Below are 23668 nucleotides of genomic sequence, written 5' to 3'. Positions count from 1 at the left end.
TCTTGAAACACATTTTGCCCCAGATGCTCCTAGGCAGCCACCTGGGATGTACATTCATCACTTGGGCTGGGGCTGGGGTCGGGGCTGGCTGTGTTTCCAAGACATTCTTTGTGACAAAGATAATCTTACATTTGACTGAGGGTTCGACAACAACGAACTTGATTAACTTGCTGTTGCAGTGTTGTTAGAGGAACAGGACTGTACAAACAAGAACTCCCCAGTGGGATTTTTAGAACTGACCCAACTGCACTCCAGTGAGGCCAGAGACAAACCAGCAGCAAATGCTTTTGTACATCTCATCGTGTTTTTTCCCCAAGGAACTTCTTTGGAACATTAGCAAGACGGTATCACCAGGTAGCCTGCCTGAGAAGATGAAATTGAGGCTGGAAACAAAACAGACAACCGCTAATTCTCTGTTATTAGTATCATTCATTAGGCTTGTTTTTTCCGTAAGGATTTATCTTGATGTCTTATCACAAATGACTAATTCCTTCTCTTCCTCATTTTTCTCATGTGTATCTGCTGTTGCTTATGCAATTGTTGTACTAGCAACTGCAAGCTTGATATTCCTGTGGTCAAAATGGGACCATGTGCCAGTACACCACAGAGGTGATCTGAAGAGGGAATACGGAATCTTGTACAATCTGCAAACTGGACTGACCAAGGGCAAACAGGATGGCTATCTTGTTTGAGTACTTTGGAGTCCCACTTCAAACCCCTGCAGAAGTCAGGAGAAAATCCAAGGGAGGGACAAACCCCATGTCTCCCTTCCAGCCCTTCCAGCCGCCGCTGGTGAGTCAGCCCTGGATGCAGGGCACTGAGATGGCCCCAGCGGTGACAGTCAAAGAGGGCACAAGACAGGCATGCCTGGAGAAGCTGGCTGGAGGAGACAAATCTTTAGAAAATATTTGGAAAGTCTTTAGAAAAACACTCTGTGGGAGGCTTATGCTGACTGAGGATAGCAAAGCAACCAAAGTGGCCAGGGTGATGCCTTCGCTTCCTCATCCCTGCGGCCAGCTTGCCAAAGGCAGCACAAGTGCTCCGCTTTGTCTTGCTGAGATGGCTTCGAGCGACTGAGAAAGCTGGTTTGCCTCTGTGCTGAGCGCTTTCCTGAGCAGCGCATCAAACCCCACACCACAGCTGATGAATTTCTTGCGATACTGCTGCCAGACTTCGAGACCAGACCGAGATCATTGTCTCAACAAACTGTCAAATAAAAGTTTATCGTGGTCACTGAACTGGTAAGGCAAAGCCTCAGAGCATCGCAAGCTCTCTGCAAAGCTCTTTCCCATTAGTTATGCCTGTCCCTACTGTCAGTCCTGTAAAAAATAACCATTTCACTTCTTTCAGGGCAAGTTTTAGTAAGTTCAGTCCAGAATTGTAACACCCCATGTAACCCTGTGCAGGAAGCTGCAAAACTTCAATCCAAAAGGGTTGTTCTTGCTCCCAAATCTGTTCCTGACCTCTCTACATTTATTTTACGTGGGTGTGAAATTCTCTTTGACCTAATTACAATTCCCACTTGGCATTTTGGTGCTGGAAATTTAGATGTAGAGCTGCTGCACAAAAAGTGTGTCAGATGCACTGTGGTCACCTCTGCCTTTCAGAGCAGAGACGAGCAGACAAGGGCTGCAGGCACTGAGATCATTTTACATTTAAGCCAGTGTTTAATTCTCCTAATAGCACCAAGATTGCAAGAGCTCAAAGCATTACACCCAGGATTAAGAGACCTCCTAAATATAGGCTTGTTGTTGCAGGGAAGGTATAAGAAAAACAAAGCCGCTGAGAACTGTTCTTGAAAAACATTTATTTCTGTAATGGGTTTATAGCGCTGACTCCCAAGCCCCAGTACAACACGGTTTCCCCCTACACATAATTCTGGGGACGATTACCTTTGATGGAACAAAAAAAAGCCATACAAAAAAGCCCCCCAAACAAACAATCTGGTACCAAACAAACTGCGCCCAGGTTATCTCTGGGCTTCTGCTGTTGAATGTTTCATCCCGACTGGGACAGAGCTGCCCTGCTCCATCCCTCGGTCACAGCTGCAGGATGGTTCACTGCCTGAAGGCCCCAAATAACTGGAGATGTTGTGTTTAACTGCAAAATAACAGGGGGGACGTGGGCAGAGAAGGCTGCTAGGATTCAGCGGCTACTATTTTTGCAGACATCATTTAAAAAGGAAATCTATGCATTTCAGTTTCACCTCCTGAGCCCCAGCATTAGGAAAGTCAAATACAAACCCAGAGACCAACGTACACAAAATAGTGAACAAGTGTCCAGACATTTCTAAGCCCCTCAGTTTACTGTGCCATGATACCTCCAAAAAACAACAAAACCCCCACATTCAGATCATGTTGGATCTTATTTTTGAGAGGGAGGGGTAGAGATGCAGCACATAGCATAGCAACTGTCAAGCAATGTTTAAGGCAAATTTATTCCCATTTATTAAGAGTTGAACTTTTTTGTTTGTTCGCTTTGTTGTTTAAGCTGTTAGATAACATCTCAGCTGGACACTGAAGCTTAGACAATTTAATCAAAGTTTGAGTGAAGTCAACCCCAGTTGATCTGAGCCTAGAACAGCAAAAAAAATTATTCCCAAGAATATCAGTGAGAACAAATTAAAAAAAAAGACTAAAATAACGGATGTTCAGAACTCCTCCAAAACTTTCTCCCCTCAGAAACCAGGTTGAGCCCAACTAAAACACACAGACATGCACGCATACGAAGAAGGACACAATGGCAAGCCTCTATGAACACAATGCTGAATAGGACCAAAGCAGAGTCAAACCTAAATTCCTCAGATGCAAGAACACAGACAGAGTTATGAGTAAAAAAAGTGGGGAAGAAAAAAAATCAGAACCCCAGAGAGGGATGTTTCATGAGATGGAATGGAAAATAGAAGTCCGCTGTACGCAAAGAAAGGAAGTTCTTAGGTGCACACACAGAAAGCTGGGGATTTCAGTTGCCTCATCTCTCAGTTATGTTAATTTGTTGTGCCTTTCCCCTCCCTTTGAGATCCAGGTGATGGTGCCAAGAGGTTCGTGCATTTACTCAGTCTGTGCATCATAATTAGCCCCCCCTGCTTTCTTCAGCTCGTTCTTGATGTAATCCTCATCCAGCTCTTTGTGGTCACTGATCACAAATTCTTTGGCAAAGTTCTGCAAGAAATAAAGAAAAAGCCTGTTAAAAAAGGAGACACTTGTCCATGTACCTGAATAAAGAAGCGTTATCCAACTTCTATGGCTGTATGAGCTGTATACCTTTATCTACCGTGGTAGGGATGATAAACAGAAAGCTGTGGATGAGATAGAAGACTAGTGATGGCAAAACCCAAGACTTAACCTGGAGAAATTTTATATTTCTACTTCTACAGTCACTGGCTGTGAGACCTGATCCTGGCCTACGCAAAGGACACTACAGGACCGTACCCCACCAGCTGATGGGAGGATGCTTTGATTAAAGATCGAGTAACATGCAGATGGCACTAGGAGCAAATAAGTCTGCTTCAGTAGATTTACTGACTCCTCCTCTCAGCTATCTAATACTCATTGTGGCCAAAACCAAGATACCACACTAGACAGGCTGCTGGCGTTCTTAATAGGCTCCACTACGCTCTGTGATCTAATGATCCAAAATGACCTTTAAGGACACACTTTAATACACTTGCGCGCTGCAGGGCAGCTATCTGGCTGCTTGAATGCTCTTTGCAACTTAGGGGAGCTGGGCAAGCCCTCGGCAGCGTGCTGTGATGTGAGGTTGTGAACAGAGAAAACCTTTCTCAGAACATAACGCTGTGATTGGGATCCCACGGTGCCTTTAGGGCACTTGTCACGGCAGTGTCACTACAGTCAGGGAATTGTTCCTTCGGAGGGGTCGTCCCTCCTGCCTCATAGTGAGGGTAGCAGGCATGTGTGTGCACAGCCATTTAAGCAAATATGCACATTTGCTTCTTGCTTTAGCATTTTCCTTCACTTCCTAACCACAACTGAAAACATCATTGCATGTGTCTTTCCCTTCCCCCCAACCCGCAGAGGTTTTAGCAGCGTGAGAAACATGAGCGTCCATGGCACTCTGCATGGCCAGGGACAAACAGACAACAGAAAAATGAATTAAAATCCCAACAGCCCTGCTGCAACGTCTCAGGAAAGCCAGCGAGCACCCCAAAAGGTGACAGAGGCTGCCTGGGAAATTCAGGCAATAATTTGAGAGAGAAGCAGTCATCTTGTCCAGGTCTCCCCAGCGCTGGAACAGCCCCGGCACAACCGTGGAAGGGAGGGGGGTTTTCTAATTGGTTTCAGACTCTAAGCCATGGGAGTGCTCTTTATTTGGCAATGTCTCAAGGGTCTCAGTTTGGGATCAGAGTCGGGTAGAGGAGGGGGTGGAGAAGGATTCTGCTTGAAAGAGCCTCAGCACCTCTTTTCATGCGGTGGAAAAAATGGAAGGGAGAGCAAACCGGCTCCCTCCCCCACGCCAGTCTCCCAGGCTGCGGCTGATCCTGTTTCACACTGTAGGAAATCCTCACTGCCGAAGAGTTGTGTAGGGGGAGGAAGCTTATAGCAGCTATGAGACGCCTTGTCTGCTCTGCTTTAGTTTATCAGCAGCTAGACAAAGTCCTAAGGAATAACAACTGCTTCACAGCACCATTTTGCTCCACGCTTCAACAGTCAGCTTTTCTGGTGTTAGGACAGACAGACATTGCAGGCATTCATCCATCTCTCAGCAGGGTTCAGGGAGAAGGGAAAGAAATTGCTTATTTAGAGAAAAAAATCTTTTTTTTTTTTTTAGGTGGGAAATGAAGAGGCAAACTGCCCAAAACATCAAATTTGGTCATGCTCACAAGTGTCCTACTTCCAGATCTCCTGTGTGAGATCTTTGCAAATCTCAGCTCTTGCTAAGAACAAACAAATGAATTTCAACTGTTTGATGCTCACTGAGATTTTTGAGCTCAGCCTTTCCAATTTCTTTTCTATATGCTAACAGGTTTAACAAATTTTCCTCAACTCAGGAAACAGATTATCCAGGACCACGCAACTTCAGTGCTAGTCTTTGCCTTGACTTTAGTGAAGACTGGGGCAGGTCCATAAAATAATTTCTGACAGGGATTCCATGAAAATGTGTGTATTTTATAAATGTGGGGAGGGTTTCCTTCAATGCCCACTTTGCAGAATCCAGCTGATTCTGAAATTAAAACTGCAAGTGCACTCATGCATGAACAGAGGGGAACTAAATTATATGTACCACAAAGAAATTATAATTACTCAAATGTCTTCTCAACCAGACAGTTATCCAGATGATTCCTGGGTGATGATCTGTGGGCACCAGTCACTATTTCATGTCAATGCCACCGAAACATCTTGCAAGGTTGGAACAATCTCCCCCTAGCAGCTGGCCACGGGTTATGTTCCCAGTCACTCTTTCATATCCTTTGAGCTGACTGGGCCACCTCTTGTGCCAGATTTGTGCCCTCGCAGTGCAATCTGGGTCACTGCTATTAATAACTCTTTGCTTTACTCCATTCTGCTGGCAGGTGCTGTTGGGCACTTCTGTGGTTCTTCGCACCGACTCCTACCCACCACGATGTCTCATCAAGCTTGGCCCCAAAGGGGAGAAGATGCTTTCGGTGAGTTTTCTGCCTTGGACTCCTGATTTCAATATCCTGTTTGAGCCTTCTTCAGGCATAGCCTCCCTCATTGCTCTGAATTCACCGTTTGAGGTCTCTGGCGTTGAGGTTTGTAAAGATTTGTTTAGGGTGCAAACTGTAAGGTGAAGGGAGGCATGTAAGTATTTTAGAGACAGCTGAAACTGCCTCTTGTGTCATCAGGGCAGGAAGACAGGAGGGACTCTGGCTCTCAGATAAGGAGATTGGGCTCTCACGATCAACAGCAGCACTTTTCAGCCTAGGGCCACCTTATCCAGAGTTCACTCTTTTTTTGTCCCTGCTGAAACTGCCAGAATATAAAACTACTCCCAACTGATTTAATTGGGTCTGATGTTAGCTAGCCCAGGCAATGGTCCTTATTCGGCGTGACTGTCATCTGCAATTATAAATAACCGATCATAGCAAACCAGCTCCTGCAAAGCACCAGGAAGGAGCCTGGCTTCAGGTGGCTAACAGCAATGCCAATAGGCATCTGACTGCAGTCAGGTTTCTGTTCTGTCACCAGATTTTCTTTCTGCCCTTAAGAGCCTGGGATGGGGAAAGTCTCCACTTTCTCTTCTCTCACACATACCATTATCTAATGCCTTTCAAGAGAATTGCAGAACAGTTATAGGTGCCTAAGGCACAGAGCATAACTCTGATGGGTGGGCCCTCACTTTGCTAACATGTGTCTTCATTTTATGTCCTCCACTTCCTTTTCTCTTCTCCTCCCCCTGTCCCCAAGCGTTTTACAACAGCAGCAAGCCCTGCCAGTGAATTCCAGCCTTTGTATTCACCCCAGAGTCACCAGCAGCCTACAGATAACAAAAACAATGATGCCATTTATCTTTATCACTCTCACGACACAACAGTGACCATAGTCTCTTTGCTTTGCCTCTCAAATCATTGAACATCACGTAAAAAGTAAGGTTTACTCACGGTTCTTCAATCTATCTACCTCGCACGTGCTTCACGTTGTGTCTGAATAGCAGAGGGTTACAATTTTGCAATCCAATCCCCTTCGGCAACCCCCATGCAACACTGCACAGGTAAAAGGGCTCCAACCACGCAGGTCAGGTTGCAAAAACTGAGCCTGCGTCTCTCCCTGGGAAGCATAAAATTTGTGCAGCAAGCTCAGACCAGCCTTTCTCTTCCAGACAACTTTAAGGGGGGGGGGGGGAAGGGTGGAGTAGATTTTCTTCCTATTCCAGACCCTGAATATTTAGCATATGGGGCCATAAAATTTCCCTAAGCTGGCCAAGGAAAAATCTGTCTGGTGCAGATACTGTACCAAAAAGGTCTGCAGAGGCCCTTATAAATCCCAGCATGGGTAGGCCTGAAGCCAGCAGGAAAATCCTTGTGTCGTCTACAGACACTTGGGTTCTTAGCAGCTGGGGACGGTGCCAGGTAGTTCAGCAGCTTCTTGCTGGTTTTATTTATATTGGGGCTTGCAGCAGCCTCCACTGATGTTCAAAATCCTCAGTTCTAATGTCACCACTCCCATCAGCTGGTCATCGTATTTTCAGTGCAGATGAGTACAGAGGAGATGACATCTCCCATATTGCTTTTCTAGCATGGTGTGAGTCCTAGACCTGCAGTTATGGAGAAGAAAGGACATGTCCTGTGGCTGCAGCAGAGGTATGTTCTAGCAGGGCTCCTCTGAGTACAAGGAGAGCTATAAAGTGACAAGCGCCCATAGCAATACAGTACCACTGCCCTCCACTCTGGCTACACCAAACCTGGTCCTGCGATCAGCTGTCAGAGTCCAAGCTATCAGCAAAAACCCTCTCTTCAAACGTACTCTTTGCCAATTTTTACATGGACCAGTTCCAGCCACTGGGAGAAGCCAGCCCAAACCTCTGGCAAACACATCTCTCAGCAATGGGAACTACATTTCAGCTGATCTGCAAATTCTTCCTATCTGTGCTGCATCCCACTGGAAAAGTTACAGGCCTGTGTGTCAGATGTGGGGTGATGAGAAGCTGCTTATTCTGGCCTGAAGAAGTTACTTATAAAGTTACCACCTTCCCTAGACTAGGACTAGGAGTTCTTATAAATCCATATCCATTTGGTATGGTCATTACAGTAAACCATAATAGGAAAAACAGTCAAAAAGAACAATTTTGTTTGCCTTCCCAGCAGGACCTCTCTCACTTTCCTGAGAAAGACTGTCTCAAAGCCACCACAACGTAGCCGTTGTTACCCTATGAGTTTGATTTTCTGCTCTCTGCAGAAGAAGACTGCCTCTAACAAAGCTATTAAACCATCTTCTGCCTAGGCCACTCTACTAACATGAGAAACCTAATGCACATACATGGAGTTATATGTGTTGTATCTGTCCTGAGATCAGGGACAGTAACCCCAGAAGTGGGTCCTGCTCATAAGGTACCAGCATCACTGCAATGAGGAATCCAGAGGAAAAGAGAAAGGTGAACAAAAACAGATCTGGCCATGAGCTCCAAAGCAGGAACTCAATAAACTTGTTGACATCACTGAAGTCAGGCAAATTCCTCACTAGAAATAATAATGAATAAAATGCCAGAAATATTTGCTTACAGAAACAGAGCTGTTTTACCCTGCATATGATTTAGGCAAATAATAGAGCACATGACTTTGTGGGGGCAGGAGTGCTGAAGAAAACAGAGAAGAGTCAAAATTCATGGAAAATAAGACAAACTGGCAAAGGTTGGGCAGTCCCTTTGCTGAGACAGCCCTGCAGGGGAATTCAGTCCCGTCAGGAAAAAGACCTCCACGCAGCCTAATGGAGGGTTAAAATCTCCTGGAAGGAAATGCAGTCATGAAGGGCCACAAGTTCAGAGAGAGGAAGCAACACGCAGGGGGAAACCAAGTCCTGTTTTCAGTTCTTCAGCATTTACATCAAAACCGGACCACTTTAGCACCGGTTGCCGCTCCCAGCCCCACAACTGTTGTGCCTGGGTTTGTCCTCACTCGAAGAAAAGCACCATAACACCATCCCATTTCTGCCTCTCCTCAAAGTGAATGGGGCTGTTCACTGGAAAGCCTGACGCTCCTGTACTTAAAACCCACAGCTGCCAGGTTTCACCTTGCAGGAATTTTTATGGCTGAGCTGAACCTCATGCTGGCAGCTGTTCCTAGCCACGACAAGCAGCTTACAATAGCCTTGATTTCTGGGCTTAAACTGACCGACCTGTTTCTCCTGGGCCTCTGGAATAAAAGAGGTTGAAACAACAGCCCTCAGAGCAGAGAGTCTCCTGGATGGATTTGTACTAAGGCTGAATGAGCCACAGCTTCAGCATATAAAGGAGGTAAAAGGCAGAACCATCCTTACTGCCAGGGACATAAACCATGAGTTTAAGACCAGCTTTGGATGATCTCCTCTGTAGCCACGTAGAAAATATGCCCGAAGCCTTTCCGTTCAGCTGGTATCTACTGGCAGTTGAGTACAACCTTGGCATGACAACTGTGGCTCACAGTGACCAAACTGCAGCTGTGCAGAGGGTGCTGTGGGGTCTTCTGCGCGTGTGGCTCGCTGTAAGCATCTGCCAGTGCACCCACGTGCACGAGGTACAACACGCTACTGCTGATGACAAAATAGATGCAGCCTTGTAGTTTAAGTCATCCTGGCTTACTGTTTCATAAAGTTCCCCAGTTGTTAAGTTTAGATCAGTCTAGATCTAGGTTTAGACTGTACCCCAGAAATGAACTCCCAAACATCTTAAGCAACAGTCTGCAAAGCATGGGAAGTTGTGTGCTACCCCCAACCCTTGGTCTGTCCTTGGCCTAGACAGAAGCTCAGTGGAGAAAAGATGGGATACTGCATCACCTTGCTCCATGTCTCCATTTCCAGAGCAAAGTCTGCACACATTAGTACTTAGCAATACCCTTAAGAAGATATAGATAAATACTTGTTCCCCATCCAGACCTTACTTCTAACCTGCTCTCAGCTGAACTACTTGGACCAGGTCACAGGCTTGATCCAAGATTTCCAGCTGAGGTGAAGAGGAAAGGATAGAAAATAAACGGCTGTGGAAAAAAAGCCGCTGAATGTTCCTTAGATGCAAAATGCATTTTTCTACAATCCAAAATAAATGTAATCCCCATTTTCCAACAACATTAAAGAGGTAATAAGGATAGTCCCAAATAAGCAAGAAGATCTAATTCTCAGCTAGTACAGATGAGGAGAACTATGGCTATTTGCACCAGATGAGATCCATCCCTGTAATTTTACAGTTATTACAGCTAAAAATCAATTGTCCTTTCTTCCTGAGAGATTTTCTGGCAACCTCCTCTGCTGACTATCAGCATTTCTTCCCAAGCCACCTCCCTATAGATTTCACAGCACCTGCTCCCCCTTCCAAGGGAGGAATACAAAAGCGAGGGCAACCCAGTTCCTCTCCTTGCTTTATAATATTTCATCCTTTTGTTCACAAGCCCATAATCTACTCTTCAACAGTTGATATCCTTTACGTTTTCCTTATGGCAGGTGCTTCTAGGAGACCATTAATAATCACCGTGTGTGAACACGCTTTATTCTACAGATGCAACATGGTGGGTTTTGCTCGCTAGGCAGTATTCAAGCTGTCTTTCACTTTGAGTGTCTCGGCAGAAGAACAACGTTTATTGGCGTTTGTTCGGCTTTGAGCAGAGCTCAACCATAGCTCATCAATGTATCTACAACATAGCAGAGACTATAAAGCAGGCCTCCCCTCACACTGGAGCTTTGATCTTAAGAGCGAGCTGCAGTTGGCTTTTGCAAATATTACAAGATAGTGAGAGCCCTTCAAGATTTACTGAGGACTTCTCAGACTGAAGAGCTGTTGTTCTGGAATCCCAACCAATCACTTCTATAGATCACAAAATCAAAGCTGTTATCTGCTGTAGACAAAACCTCCTTGTGCCACACTTCCTTGGAAGGAGAGCCATGTCGCACAGGGTAAATGCATCTACGCACCATGCACACAAGTAAAACTTCAGAGCGCCAAACTGCATCGATAGCCTAGATTCTTGTCAGGGCTTGTAAAGAAAAAAATTCCCACTTTAGGGTACTGCTTATTCCAAATGATGAACCAACACCGAGTCAGTGCTGTATTTTATCATGACAGCAACCAACCAACTGTGTTTTTCTACATATAACTCACATCTCAAATAATCTCTGTAAAAATCAGAAACAGTGGGGTGACTGGGAATGTATTTGAAGGTCAAGAGTGAAATTGCTCTGGGATAAATTCCCTCCACTAAATTTCAGTTGGACTTACTTGTCCTCTTTTGTTTTGACAGATTATCTGCAGGGTTACATGCATGAAAAGAAGAAAATAGTTCTGCTTTTATCCCACTCCACTCAGAGGGATTCAGCTGCACATGTAGAACTATTCAAAATAGTTGTCAAGATAATTTCTAATGGAGAGGAGATCGCCATTGACATTACATTCAGAAATGCTGTGGAGTGGGTTATAGACATGGTTGTTCAAAAAAAGTGTATTAAGCACAAGTTGTATAGTTTTCATATTTTAGTACAGATTAATTGGAATATGAAAGCTTTTAAGTAACAGCCAAGAATGGTTGATGTTCCACCAGATTATTAACTCATACACACTACTAATCAAAGATGAAACAAGTGAAATTGCAAATTATATGTAACAGACCTGAGGGACAGATCTTAGAACAGCATTCAGGAATGCTATTCAACTCAACAGGAATAAATTGTCTAAACATATTTTTTAAAAAATCTTGGGCTTAGTGACTCTTATATGAGTCATTGATTAGTACTCTATAATTTCATCTTCAGCTACAATTACGCAGTTTCAGCTGCTTCACACGAACAGAGATTTGCTTCCCTGTCTCTCAGGTGTCATTATGGAAGTTTCTTTTCAGAATGGACCCCTCTGCGTAGTTATCATTTTGAAACATTAGGACCAGTGCTTATCTTCTGGAAGGATGTGAATTTATTCTATTCTTCATGCATCTTATCTAAATATAATCTTCTGTATCATACAAACTACCAGTGAATTGAGGGGGACTTCATTCTCATCCTTCATATTGTCCTACTGGGCGATTTCTTTCCATAGGCAAGAACACAATTATTGCGGGAGATTATTTCAATGGTCAGCCTGTACTCCAAGCACACAAGAAAGACCATTCCTCAGGCATTGGAGAGTTGGCCCTAGGTTTAGTTGGAAAAGCTAATCTTGCATTAAATACTTCTTCAGAGGAAACATGCTAAATGTTAGCATCTTCTCCATTACAGTCAGCTTTTTGGCAGCAGTTCTTTGCGGCTTCCACAATTCACTTCTCTTGGGGCTGTTGCTTGTTTTCACTCGCTTGTACTGAGCCTGGAGCCCGACACAGCAAGGCCAGCTCAGAGTGCCCTGGGAGGCCTTGACAGAGTTAAATGATAAGCTCAGTTGGGGCAGACAACTTCAAGTGAAGCCCTTCCAAGGTGTGTACTGAGCACGTTTCTCCTTTTTCCTGATACGCCCAAAGCCAAACAGAAGACTATTCAAATCTAGTTAGCTATTAAGAGCTGTTAGTTAATTGGTACTGATAGGGACTTCAGACTTTAGTTGATTAGGTCCACGAATTCGTTGTGCTGAGACAAAAGGCCTCAAGGGAAAAGTTTAAACAAGGGTGTGGGTTTTTCTGTTTAATTTTGCCTGCTTAACTTAATGCTGCCTTGTTCTCTACCATTCAATATTATGTTATTTCCATATCAAGGAAGGAGATGGGAAACATCTTAATGGTGACAAGGAGGGGAGCGCATATATTCCCTCTTCATGAAATAGTTAAGACGGCCTTAAGCTCAAAGGTGCTTCTTTATGCCTGAGTGCTCAAAGGGCAGGTGTTAAGTCTTCCTAGTAGGAAGACAGGCAATAGGAAACCATCTTCTTTTTAAAGGATTAACTACTAAGTTGAAGGATGATCCAGTCCTTCCCCCTCTCTTACCTCCTGCTGGTGTTTGTAGAGCTAAAAATGATGAGAACTGGCAGTTAGAAGCAGAAGGAAGAGGTTACCTGTACTACTTCTTTGACCAGAGTCTTGTCGGTCCCAGTTTTGGCTCTCTGCAGGCCACTGACATCCTCTCCAATCCAAGTGATGAGGGCAAACTTGACTCGCTTGCTCATGGCATCGCCGGTGGTGAATCGGACAAAGCCAAACAATCGAACATCATCTGGAGAGACAAAGCAACGAGGGTAAAGTGATTGAAAACAGAAACATCCCTGCCTTACCATTTTCTGGGGTAAGACTATCGCTCTCAAAGACCACGTCATGGCACTGACCCTGTGTTACAACAGCGTCGTTCTGGATGAACAGGGCAATACAGGGGCTCTGCTCACGCCCTCCATTGGCAGGGTGCACTTTGCCAGTGTTAGGTCCGCCTCTTCCTGGGGTGCTCAGAGCTACTGGGAGGAATGTGGCTGTGCCGGCCACCCCATGCCACATCAGTGTTGTGCTAGTAAGTTGGAAATGACTAAACCACAGTCAACAGGCAGCTCAAGAGCACAGAGCTAACCTCAGTTACATTCAGCTGCAGGTTACTGGTCAAGAAAGGAAGAAAGTGATTTCCCAGCAACTCTTTAGAGGACTGCAGGCTTGGGGTCACATTTTATTACATATACCCAGAAAATGGCCATTGTGCAAATCTGATCCTTTCCTCTCCTTCCCTGCAGCAACATTTCTGGCTCACTTGTGGTATGAGTTTACAAGAAGGAGGGGAGAAGGAGCAAAAGAAAAATCTGCAATTACTTCCCCAGATGTACTTTTCTACTCCTTCCAAAGGCCTTGGATGTTAAAACTGTTCTGATCTTTGTTTCACAGCTGGTTTCTGCTATACCACGCCAGACTGGAGTTATTTAGTCTGGCCATATGTGTAAAAACCTTGTAAACTCCTTGTCTTGAAGAGTTCATTCCTTCATTGCAGGGTGACTCATCAACCGAGGCAGTTGGACACCTTCATGATCACAGGCACTTAGAAAGCGTGTGATACCATCCGCTCATATCCCCAGCCTCGGTGGCATGCACGATCCTGGAGCCTTCAACCAGGATCGTGCAGAAAAGCAGAGCAGATGGACAGTTGTGCAATCGTGGAATATACCTAATCATAGCTACTTCATCTGTTACAGGTCACTCAAGACCTTTTAAATGAAATGAGATGACTCAAAATAGAAGAACAAACTCGCTGCTTGAAAAGAACCATGTTAATCCTGGTTGCACTTGTTGTGACCAGTTCAGCATGTTTTATAATTATTTGCTGTCTTGACTACTGCCAGGTGAAAACGCAGGCTCCAGGTGTAGCAATGTTTGCCAACATCCCCATCCTTGGATCCTTTACAGCACTCTCCGTGAACAGTCAGGACTGCCCCAGTTGCTCCGGGGATAGGGGAGAAGCAGCTCTAAATTGCTCATCCTCAGAAAATAAGCTGCTAGAAATCAATACAAAAAAAGTGGGATGCTCTCTGAAAGCTGACAGATCTCAGAGCTTCTTTAACACTTTTTTTTGCCAGAGTGTGAGTAAAGACAACTTCCCCTTGATAAAAGATGAAATGTTTTTAAATCTGGAAAAAACCCACCTATGCTCTCCCTATTTTGTTCTATATGTACTTTTTTTGCCACTGACAGAGAACTACTGGGGAAAACTGGAAAATGTACGTAAGGGTGTGTGCGAGACAGTACAGTGTTTAAAACAAATTCCTCTGAAGACTTCAAAATTGAAACAAAGAGAAAGAGAAATGTTATGCAAAAGAAAAATCCAGATGGATCTTTGGAAGGAGAGTAACAGTCATGTGTATCGACAGTGCCGGCACACAAAACTCTCTCAGATACTCTATTACTGGCAAGTACAAGAAATGCACAGAGAGACTCCTGTTTCTGACAGTAAATCCTCTTCCCAAGATTGATTAGAACCATAAATGAACCGACAGCCAGGAAATACCCAAGGTGAAGAGAGACAGTAAATCCCCTAACGTTACTATTAACGGTTCTATGAAAAAACCTTCCTTTCCCAGATCTGACAGTAAAGGAGGCCACGCTCTGCTAAGAATTGTACTGTGGTTCCTATGGGAACACAGTGCTGAAGGGACTTTAATGTCATCAAGTCCTGGCCCCTACTCTGCTGTAACCGTGTCACAGCCCTTCCCATGGACCCATCGCTTTCCACCTTGAGTATGTAGGGTTTTCATCCCTGCCCCTTCTACCAAAGGGTGTTACAGACCCTAAGACTGCTTTGGAATATGCCCCTTTATAATAAAAACAATGCAAAAATATAATGAAGGTGAAGAATTCCAAGTTTTTCTGCAGTGCTTTTTCATAGCAACATAGAGAGGAAGTTGGAGGAATTTATCTGTCAGCATGAACTTTAATTTTACATGAACCCACAGATCACTGGCAGCAGCTGGATTTGCTTCTCAGCAGAAGAGTTTGAGTGCTTTCCGGTCCTGTCTGAAAGCAGCTTCATCAGCAGCACCGAGGAGAGCCAAAGCCAGCAATTCCATGTGGGCTTTTATCTATTAGATCACCTACTACTCAGTGACTATGAGCAACTCTTACTTCATCATGTTAAGTCCCAATAAGTTTAATGAGCAACTTTAGTTAGATGTGGGGCTCTGAGTCACTGTCTTGGGCAGAATTTACCTGGGGCAGGTTTACTTGTGGGGGCTTGAATGGTTACACCCGAGCTGCGTGCTTTCTCCTCCTGCCTGCCCATGGAGGTTGTATCCCCACAGTAAGCAGAAGTAGCTCTTCAGCTGCCAGTTTTCAGTCCAGTGTATTTAATATAAACTACCAACATGCGACGCTTTAATTTGATGTGCCAGTCTGTGAATTGCCGTGGCCGAGGAGCATTTCAGCAGCTGCTGATAAAGTCAAGAGGGAATGGGAATTGGAGCCCTTAGCAATTCACATGTCTCTTTTCCTAAAAGGGCAACAGGGACAGGCATGGACATTTTTAGCACTAGTTCAGCCTGGCTTTGAGCCCCTCAAACTGCAGGTCAAAATCCCTGAGCAGAAGTAGTTGAGTTTCGCAATTAGTCTGAAGCATGTTCAGAGCGATAACAGGATCAAAACCCAAGTTCTTTTATACTCCCAGATTTCCTCTTTCAGAGTTAATCAGTTCTACCCTGCCAGATCACCTTGCTGTGCTGGAAGTCATCAATGCCATCAGTGCCAACTCCCCTAGAAATCTCAAGGCATTAATATCAAACACTCCCCCATCCATTTTCACACAAAACGACTTACAGTGGGTTTAGGAATTGCTGGGGGGTGTGGGAGTCTAACAAATCACAGAGACACAGTAGATTTCCTCTGAAAGAGGAAATCCTGCCTAGCTCTATGCAACCACCTTCCTAGTCACTAAGCCATGAATTTCAGGGCAGAGAGAAGCAAATAATTGATCTGGGTAGAACGGAAATGGCAGCTTTATTTGAGAAGATCTCACAAGTTACAAACAGCAGGAACTAACAACGTTAATTCCTACTAATATCACTAGTCCTTTAACTACGTTGGTACGGCAAGACAATAGGGCTATACAAACAATGAAAAATACAATGAATGCCTTAATGAGCATTGCTTAGTATTTTTCCCAAATCCTTTATTTATCAGTAGGCAGGATTTTCCAAATAACTGATGAAGTTGCCCTTGGCTGTCAACAAAGCTCGATGCCAAGCTGCAGAGATTTTCTTGATGGTATTGTCCTCTTTTTCATCCACTCAAACCCTTTGGTTCAGCTGTACTAAAAAATTCCCCATTAGATTAAAACACACTGACTCATCAGTAAGCGATAATAGCTGCAGGAAAGAAATACACCGTCAAGAGCTTCACGGTTCTTAGTCTTACGGCTCTGAATGGCCAAGCCAGAGACATGCCAAGATAAGGCCATCGCTCCCAGCTTCACCTGCCGGCTAAATCAAGGTCACATACAGCAAGGCAGCTGATGGAATGATCTCCTTTTGTGGTCTGTCCAACAATGAATTACTGATGGCACGTGACAGGTTTCATGAAGGATTTATTTTCTTTGTTGCAACTGGATTCATTTTAGATTAATTTGTCAATTTTCTGCCTCTTCAGTTCACCCTATAGTCACATGCCTGGAAGTGCAGACAGAAAACCTTCCCTACCTCTTTAACCCTGTACCGAAGCCTGTACTTCTCTGATGCAATGCTGCCTTGCACCATTCAAACATGTTCATTAAGTCATCTAAGACAAATACGAAATGTATGACCTCTAGACCATAACCACAGGGCGTGCTGTAACTGGGGCACCAAACCTTTTCCATGTAACCCGGGGTGGCTGACGTGAGTACAGGGTATTTGGGACACAAGTGCGTGGGGAGGATGACCCCACGCTGACTTGTCTGGCTTTCTCTGGTCCAGGTAAGCCACCAGCAGTGTTTCATCAGGATGAGTTGCTGCTACCCCAGTGAGAGAGGTCCTGTAGTGGTCCCTTTGCTGACCTGGGTATCTACTGGAGCGCACAGTGGGAGGGAACAGAGGATCCGGCTAATCTTTGTTCTCCTTCCCTGAAGGAAGGAACAGTTGCATTAGTTCGCCAGAAGTAAGGGCCAGGCAGGCGCCAAAACAAAGGGTGTGCAAAAGATACAACGCTCTTCTTTACCTGCTCTTGTGCCTAGCACTAGATGCCAAGATGCAGACCCACAGCCATGCTATTTTAATTAAGCATCACAAAACTAAACGGAAGGCAAAGAGTTAGTTACTATTTCAGTGCAGAACTCGACCTCATGCATTACTCCCACAAAAATGAATGAGAATATTCCGTAAAACAATCTCCTGTCCATTGCAAGGGACAGTGGCAGCCAGGAGATCGCTGTCAAACACGTGCCATTTCAGCTGGCCCTCCCAAGAGCAGGACTTTCACAGCGAGCGGGGAGGGCACAAGGGCAGGGGAACGCTGTGAAATTCCCATAAGCCACCAATGGCCCCAGATCTTCCTTTAAATAGATACTCAGGGAAAGCAAGCATGGTGAATGTTAAAGGGGAAAAACAAAACCAGTAGGAGACTGATTTACAAAGCTCATTTTAGCAACTTAAGATGTGGCCAAATACAGATAAGCACCTATCTCATTATATGTCCTCGTGCACTTTTACAAATCTTTCCTACAACCTAAGGTGCCAGTGTAATCTTGGTGATCTCTCAACTCTTAGCTCCTAAATTTTATACACAGGCCAGGCTTTATAGGACAATTATCATCAGCCCAAAAGAGCTTGCGTTTGTCTTAGGAGCCGATTCTATTTCTATTCTCTTCCTAATATTTTATGTCAACCAGAAATGATTTTATAGGGTATTTATTTCAGACCAAAAATTTTGCATTCTTCCTCGTGCTGAATGCACAGTGTGGTTTTGGTCTGATCTTTTCAGGCACATGAATAACTATCCCATTTCATGCTGTCATTGCAATTATTTATCTGGACTGGGGCTTTCCAAATAGCAGGCTCATTATTTCTTTTGTCAGAGATGCACTGAAAAACAACTGTTCACATGTCGCAGGCACGGTGGGGAAACAGAGTCTTCCAACCTCTCTGTTACTTAATGGCAGAATACACGCTTTAAAAAAAATTAAACCACAGACAGAGACAGCGCAATGCTGTGCTGCTTTGTAACGCAGAAACTGAGGCAAGCTGTCCGGTGCAGTCAGGTATCACTGACACACACAAGAGTTTAAGCGGCTGGTTTTGACTGGACTTTTAGTTCAGCACCTCAGTTACATGTCATTCCACTCTTCTCCGCAACAGCATTACCAGCCCAGTTCTGAGACTCTGAAATCAAAAACAACAACAAAAAAACCCCCAAGAGCCTTCACATCCTTCCGTACAATAACCTTCAACTCTTTATCTGTATTTCTGGCTTCAAATCCACCAGCTCAGCTGTTTTTTCAAGAAGTATACTGATGGCACGTACTACTAAACACCAAATTAATGCTACGTCTGGATCCATGCCATCTGCAGATGCAAGAGCTGTAACTGTGAAGTAAAATGGATCAAAAGCCTTGAATTAAGTCCTTGTTTAATGCAGAGGTAATCTGTGCTATTAAGCCCAACCAAAACAGTCCTTAGCCAGAAGACACAGGGGGTGTCTACACTGTGTCTTTAATGACCCTGACACAATTAATGTCCTCAACTTTGGTCTCCAGACTCTCTGGGTCACACAAAGGCCAATACAATCCCATACGTTCATCATCACGTAGGACTGCAAGAGGAAGTGCCGCCAGCGGCCCCCTCCTAATCGTATGAGGACTTTACTGTGCCAGCGGTTTAAACCAACTTCCTTGACTTGACTTTGGGATAGGCTGGTAGAGAGGTGGTCACACATCTGGGGCTGGTCTTTGGAGGACAGAGAAGACTACTGCCTGAGACTAAAGCAGAGTCTACTACCTCCCAGCCAAAGCGTTTGAGTTGTCTTGTGGCCTGATAGACCTTGACAGCAACCACATGACCACGACTGATATGCTGAAGTCCAGGGTTCAGGCCATGTTTGCAGCATAAGGCTGGGACCCTGGACAAAAGGGCACTGAAGAAGCTTGTCTTACCATGTTTTCTTCCTTTAAGAGTGGCAATTGTTGTCCCCAAACAGTGGGATGGGACAAGGATGATGGTTTGATTATGCAGCTCCCTCAACTTTTCTGCTAATACGCAAAGCTTAGTAAAGAGCGTTAGGAAGAAAAAGCCTCTGCCCTAGGATATGTGACATGTAGCTCTGACGTGCAATGCATATCTGAGAGTGGAGCAGCGGAGGTATGAAACCCGCACGAGACCAGATGCAGCAGCAGTTCCTGACTCAGGGCACGGACCTCCCTACCCCAGGAGCTCAGCAGCTCGGTCTGCTGTACGTTCCTTCCATGGCAGCCCACAGAACGTTGCTGGAGGTTTGCAGAGACCTGGTTTCTGACACAGTCTTTTTGAACTGCTACTTCCATTTAAAGAAGCAATTTCAGTTTCTTGCTTTTCCCTTTGTCCTCAACCGCTCTCATTCCCCGAGGAGGTTTGCAGAATCAGTGATGGGTTGGGCCATGGTCTGCATGAAAAGGGTTACGTATTGGGGGGAAGAAAAAGCAAAAATACAACCCTGCTACCAACAACCCCCTCCAGCCCTTCCTAACCCATCGTTGCACAAGGCGGGAAATCCACCACAGGCAAATGTCTTCCAAACTGCTACAAAAGACCTTCTTGGTCTCAGAGCCACATGAATTAGCACACACTGGCACCACCTGCTCTGTAATTTAATGCCCTGGAGGGAAGCAATATGTACCGCATGCCGAAGGTGCTTTTAATAAGAATGGTTATTAAAGAAAGCGGGGGACCCAGATGTTTGCCGCTCAGAACGGCACTGAGATACATGGTGCAGAAAGTAGAATAGAGCAAGCTCTGACGGAGGGGCTTGGTGACACTTTGCACGCTGAGGTTTTCAATTCCAGCTCCCACTCTCACCTTCAACCACCAAATTATGCTCAGCTTCTACCAGAGGCAGCTGCAGCGCTTTGTGGCTTTCAGGGCAGTGTTTTTCACAAAACAGGAATTCAAAATAAGGAAGTTTATTCTGATGCCAGTTTTTTTAATCTTTTAATCACATGTTCCGAAGCTGTTCGCATTGATAGTAGCTCTTCTCCCTCCAGCAAAATGTAGAAGGAGATGGGGCGTGGACCAGGAGGGAAGAGATGTAGCAATAGGAAGGAATAATATTTAGCAGCTCTTCCCATCCCTTCCTACTCTTTTTTACTGACTGTATTTCAGTAGAAATACTCCAAGTAGCTCTACTTCATAGTAACATTTGGCACCTTTCTTCCAGATGGGAAGGAAAGCTCTAACTTCACTGCTGGCACCAGCCTTGTTTTCGGACTACATCTAGTGGTCCAGGCGAAGGGCTGCTGCGCAGATGGAGCCACCGAAACTTGGGTCTCTTGCTTCTCCAACTGCCACACTGTAATTCGCGGGTGGAGGAAGATCCTTTCCAGCACTTAGCCGAGCACCCCGTACCTGAATTTGCCTCCAGCAGCTGTGCTCAGAGGTAGGTTTGAGGCTCACCTCCTGCCCGGGGTGTGCCAAGGAGCGGCCCTCACCAGGAGCACCCAAAGGAAGAGGGAAAGGGAGCAATGGAGGGATTTAGCTCCACAATAAAGGCTAACAATAGGCCACAGTCCGTCCCACAGAGGCCCTTTATTTAACTCTTCCCCTGCCTTACTTATGCCTAAAATACGTAAAAATGCCTTTTTGCTGTAAAAATGCTTCAGTATTTGGGCCAGCTTGGCACTTTGCTGGTATAAAACAAGGTTTCCTTAAACTTTGTCTGTTTTAATACCCTGTTTATAAATAAGGGTTTGGCACATGCAAACGATGGCAAGAAAACAAAACTGGCCGTATTCCAAAGCGCAATATGTGCCTCCATTAGTTGCTACACGCATCCTACCCAGCCCAACCGGTGACTGCTCTCTGCCAAAGCCCCTCTGCCTGCTTAGCCACTCGATAAAAGTATTCCCTTCGCTACAGAAGGGAAGATAGGAACTGTTCTTGAGAGGGCACCACTCCAGACAAAACATCAAAAAAGCAGTTCAAATAAAATAAGAGATGGACTCCTTCAAAACAAGGAGAGAAAATAAAGGGGGAAGGTTTCTCTCCAAGCCTCAGATGTCTGGAGACGCTCAGTTATCTTGGCCACAAGAGGAGGCAGAGAACATTGCACTCGGTTACTGAAGCTGTTGACCTCCCAAGAAAACTACTAACCCTTTAGAGACTGTTGGCATGAACTTCAGAACTGCTGAGCCCTGGGTTTCCCCGTATGCCAGGGAATTACTTTTTTCCTTATGTTGCCCATTAAGAAGAGTTGGGTGGGAAGGAGTTCCGTGATACAGGTCATCAGCTCTTCTGACATCAACTACAACAGGATTCTTTTCGGTTTTGAGAATTTTCCTTACAAAGGTCTCAAGAACAGCTGGAAACAAGTAGCTGTGTTAATCCTAGTAAGACCCCACTACAAATGTCATAGCAGAGCAGACTAAACCATCCTGATTTAGTGGCTGCTTTCCAAGGACTAAAACATATTTTTCTCCTATCATATTTATTGACTGATCAGACCAGTCCTGTCCTTATTTAAGTTACTGGAAATCCTCCCCTCCAACTCAGTAAAACCCAGCCAAGCCCCAGGACTTGACAGACCAATTTGGACAGGCACCGGCATTTTAATAGCCGTGGGACTCTGACTACAGTGCCTCCGGGACCAGCCCCACCTTGAGAAGGGAGAGACTGCTCAATACACAATTCCTTCGCAGTACAGATACATAATGCTAAAAATACAGGTTAACTGTAACGCTTGATTGTAGAGTAACTAGGCTTTGTTTTAGTCTGGTATTAGTTACAAATGCTTCATATCTCATGTCACTTGGTGACATTGTTAAACAGCAGCCAAGATGGGGGGGGAAAAGCTACACAATTCCCCCCTATAAATTAATCTGAGAGAAATCAAGGCTTGCTTTTGTAAAACACCTCAAAAGTTAAGATCAGGTGAAGTTAAATATTCGTCAATTTATTTTCATTTTCCCCAGCCTTTGTTTCTCCTGTTAATGTTCTACAACCAACAGTTGAACAATCAACTGCCACGTTTAAACCTAGAGCCGCAACTGTTGTGGTTGTGCAATGCCACATACACAATTGTTTTCAGTGCTGTATTGTTCGAGCCCATCTTCGGCATAACCACTCTCTTCTCGGGTTTCTCGTTCTTAAAAAATCCGAGCCAGCCTTCTAGCTGCAGTTACTTTAGCACGATGAATACAATTTACAGAAGAATTTTATTGCAAAATGATCTGTATGGCTGCATCTTTTCAGCCACAAAAATTGAGGCTTTTTTGCTTTGAAACTGCAATGCTAAACAAGAAGACCATTGCTAATCAAACATCTTTTTTATAACCGAGAAGCAATGAAAAATTGTGCAAAGGCCGGGGGGGCAGGGAAGCCCAAAGGACCTTAAGTCTAAGGGTGAGACAAAGGACCGGCCGGACTATGGACTTCAGTGAGTTGCACTCTGTGGCGGCTGGAAACCCAATCATGCAGGACAGGGCAGAGGCAGGGAAGCAGCAGCACTAATTCCAGTTTACCCAAGTTTTCTCCCATCCTTTCCCCCCTTGCACCGGGCAGCAAGAAACACGTAAGGTGTCAAAGGAATCAAGACTGAGCTTACCTGTGCACTTCCTTTTAAAGGTTTCATAGTCTACCCCTTGGTCTCCGGGGACGATTGTAGAGCCATTGTATTTAAAAGTCACCCTTTGGGAAGGGGAAAAAGAGAAGGGGAATGATACATTTAAAAGTCACCCTTTGGGACGGGGGAAAGGAAAGGCGAATAATATATTTAACAGCCTTTGGGAAAGGAAAAGAGGCGATGGGGAAGGATATACTGTAAAAAAAATCCATCCTTTAGGAAGAGGGGAAGAGGAGAAGGGGAATAAGGTCTATAAAAGTCACCCTTTCGGGAGGGGGGAGAGGAGAAGGGGAATCGCAGCGCACCGGTGCCAGTCCGGGAGATGCCGGGGGCCACCTACCAGTTCACCTCGGTGGCATCGTCCCTGACGAGGTTGTACGCCTCCCTGCACGCCTCCTTGTCGATTTTGGTGGCCATGGGGGCGGCCGGACGAGCGGCCGCGCCGGGGAAAGGGGAAAGGGGAAGGGGGGGGAAGCGCGGAGCGGCGCGGAGCTGGGGAGGGGAGGGGGGGCACCGCCGCCGCTGCTGCTGCTGCCGCTGCCGCACCGCACCGCGCAGCGCCGCGCAGTGCCGAGCCCGCTGCCGCCCGCCGCCCGCCTCCGCCCCGCCGCCGGCTGCCAATGGCTCCGCGGCGAGCGCTGAGCCTGCCCCCGCCCGCCCCTCCCGGCCCCGGCGCGGGGGGTTTCGGGGTGATGCAATAGCCCGGGAACGGGGGGGGGAGGGGGGGGGCCGGGGGGAGGGGGGGGCACCTGTCTGGAGGATGTACAGCCGGGGCGCTGCCCGGGCAGGGGGGCGAGGGGCTCGTCCCGGCGAGGAGAGCCCGCCGCAGTGATGTGTTGGTCGGTCGCTGATATTTTT

At 45.6% G+C, this 23668-nt stretch overlaps 2 protein-coding genes across 7 annotated transcripts in view; one reads left to right on the top strand and one right to left on the bottom strand.

The window, feature by feature from the left end:
• The window catches only part of KLHL36 (kelch like family member 36), a 98006-nt gene that overhangs the window by 54739 nt on the left and 19599 nt on the right, over nt 1–23668 (top strand). For 4 of the 6 annotated variants that reach the window (XM_054840359.1, XM_054840353.1, XM_054840357.1 and 1 more), the window contains 2 exons: nt 5531–5623; nt 20411–20629. The gene's annotated coding sequence lies outside the window, so the exon portion shown is untranslated. Of the gene's footprint in view, nt 1–5530; nt 5624–20410; nt 20630–23668 lie in introns of those variants that run through there. The other 2 variants (XM_054840354.1, XM_054840360.1) reach the window with 2 other exon arrangements.
• Nucleotides 1791–23427, bottom strand: COTL1 (coactosin like F-actin binding protein 1). Its single transcript, XM_054840361.1, has 4 exons — nt 23151–23427; nt 22793–22875; nt 12631–12788; nt 1791–3161 (listed from the first exon to the last, which is right to left on the bottom strand). The coding sequence occupies exons 1-4, from the start codon at nt 23225–23227 to the stop codon at nt 3051–3053; spliced, it is 429 nt and encodes a 142-aa protein (XP_054696336.1). The 5' UTR covers nt 23228–23427; the 3' UTR covers nt 1791–3050.

Source organism: Grus americana, chromosome 13, assembly GCF_028858705.1.
Source record: "Grus americana isolate bGruAme1 chromosome 13, bGruAme1.mat, whole genome shotgun sequence".
Classification (NCBI taxonomy): Eukaryota; Metazoa; Chordata; class Aves; order Gruiformes; family Gruidae; genus Grus; species Grus americana.
Note: the sequence above shows the minus strand (reverse complement) of the source record. Positions and strands in the feature narration are given on the sequence as shown.

What these genes read in the sequence shown, in the direction of transcription:
- COTL1 (XM_054840361.1), bottom strand. Translation starts at nt 23,227, where the DNA reads ATGGCCACCAAAATCGACAAGGAGGCGTGCAGGGAGGCGTACAACCTC. An exon ending in CTTTAAAAGGAAGTGCACAG is followed by an intron (nt 12,789 to 22,792) that starts GTAAGCTCAGTC and finishes TTGTCTCTCCAG; the next exon opens with ATGATGTTCGATTGTTTGGC. An exon ending in TGGTCAAAGAAGTAGTACAG is followed by an intron (nt 3,162 to 12,630) that starts GTAACCTCTTCC and finishes TATTTCTTGCAG; the next exon opens with AACTTTGCCAAAGAATTTGT.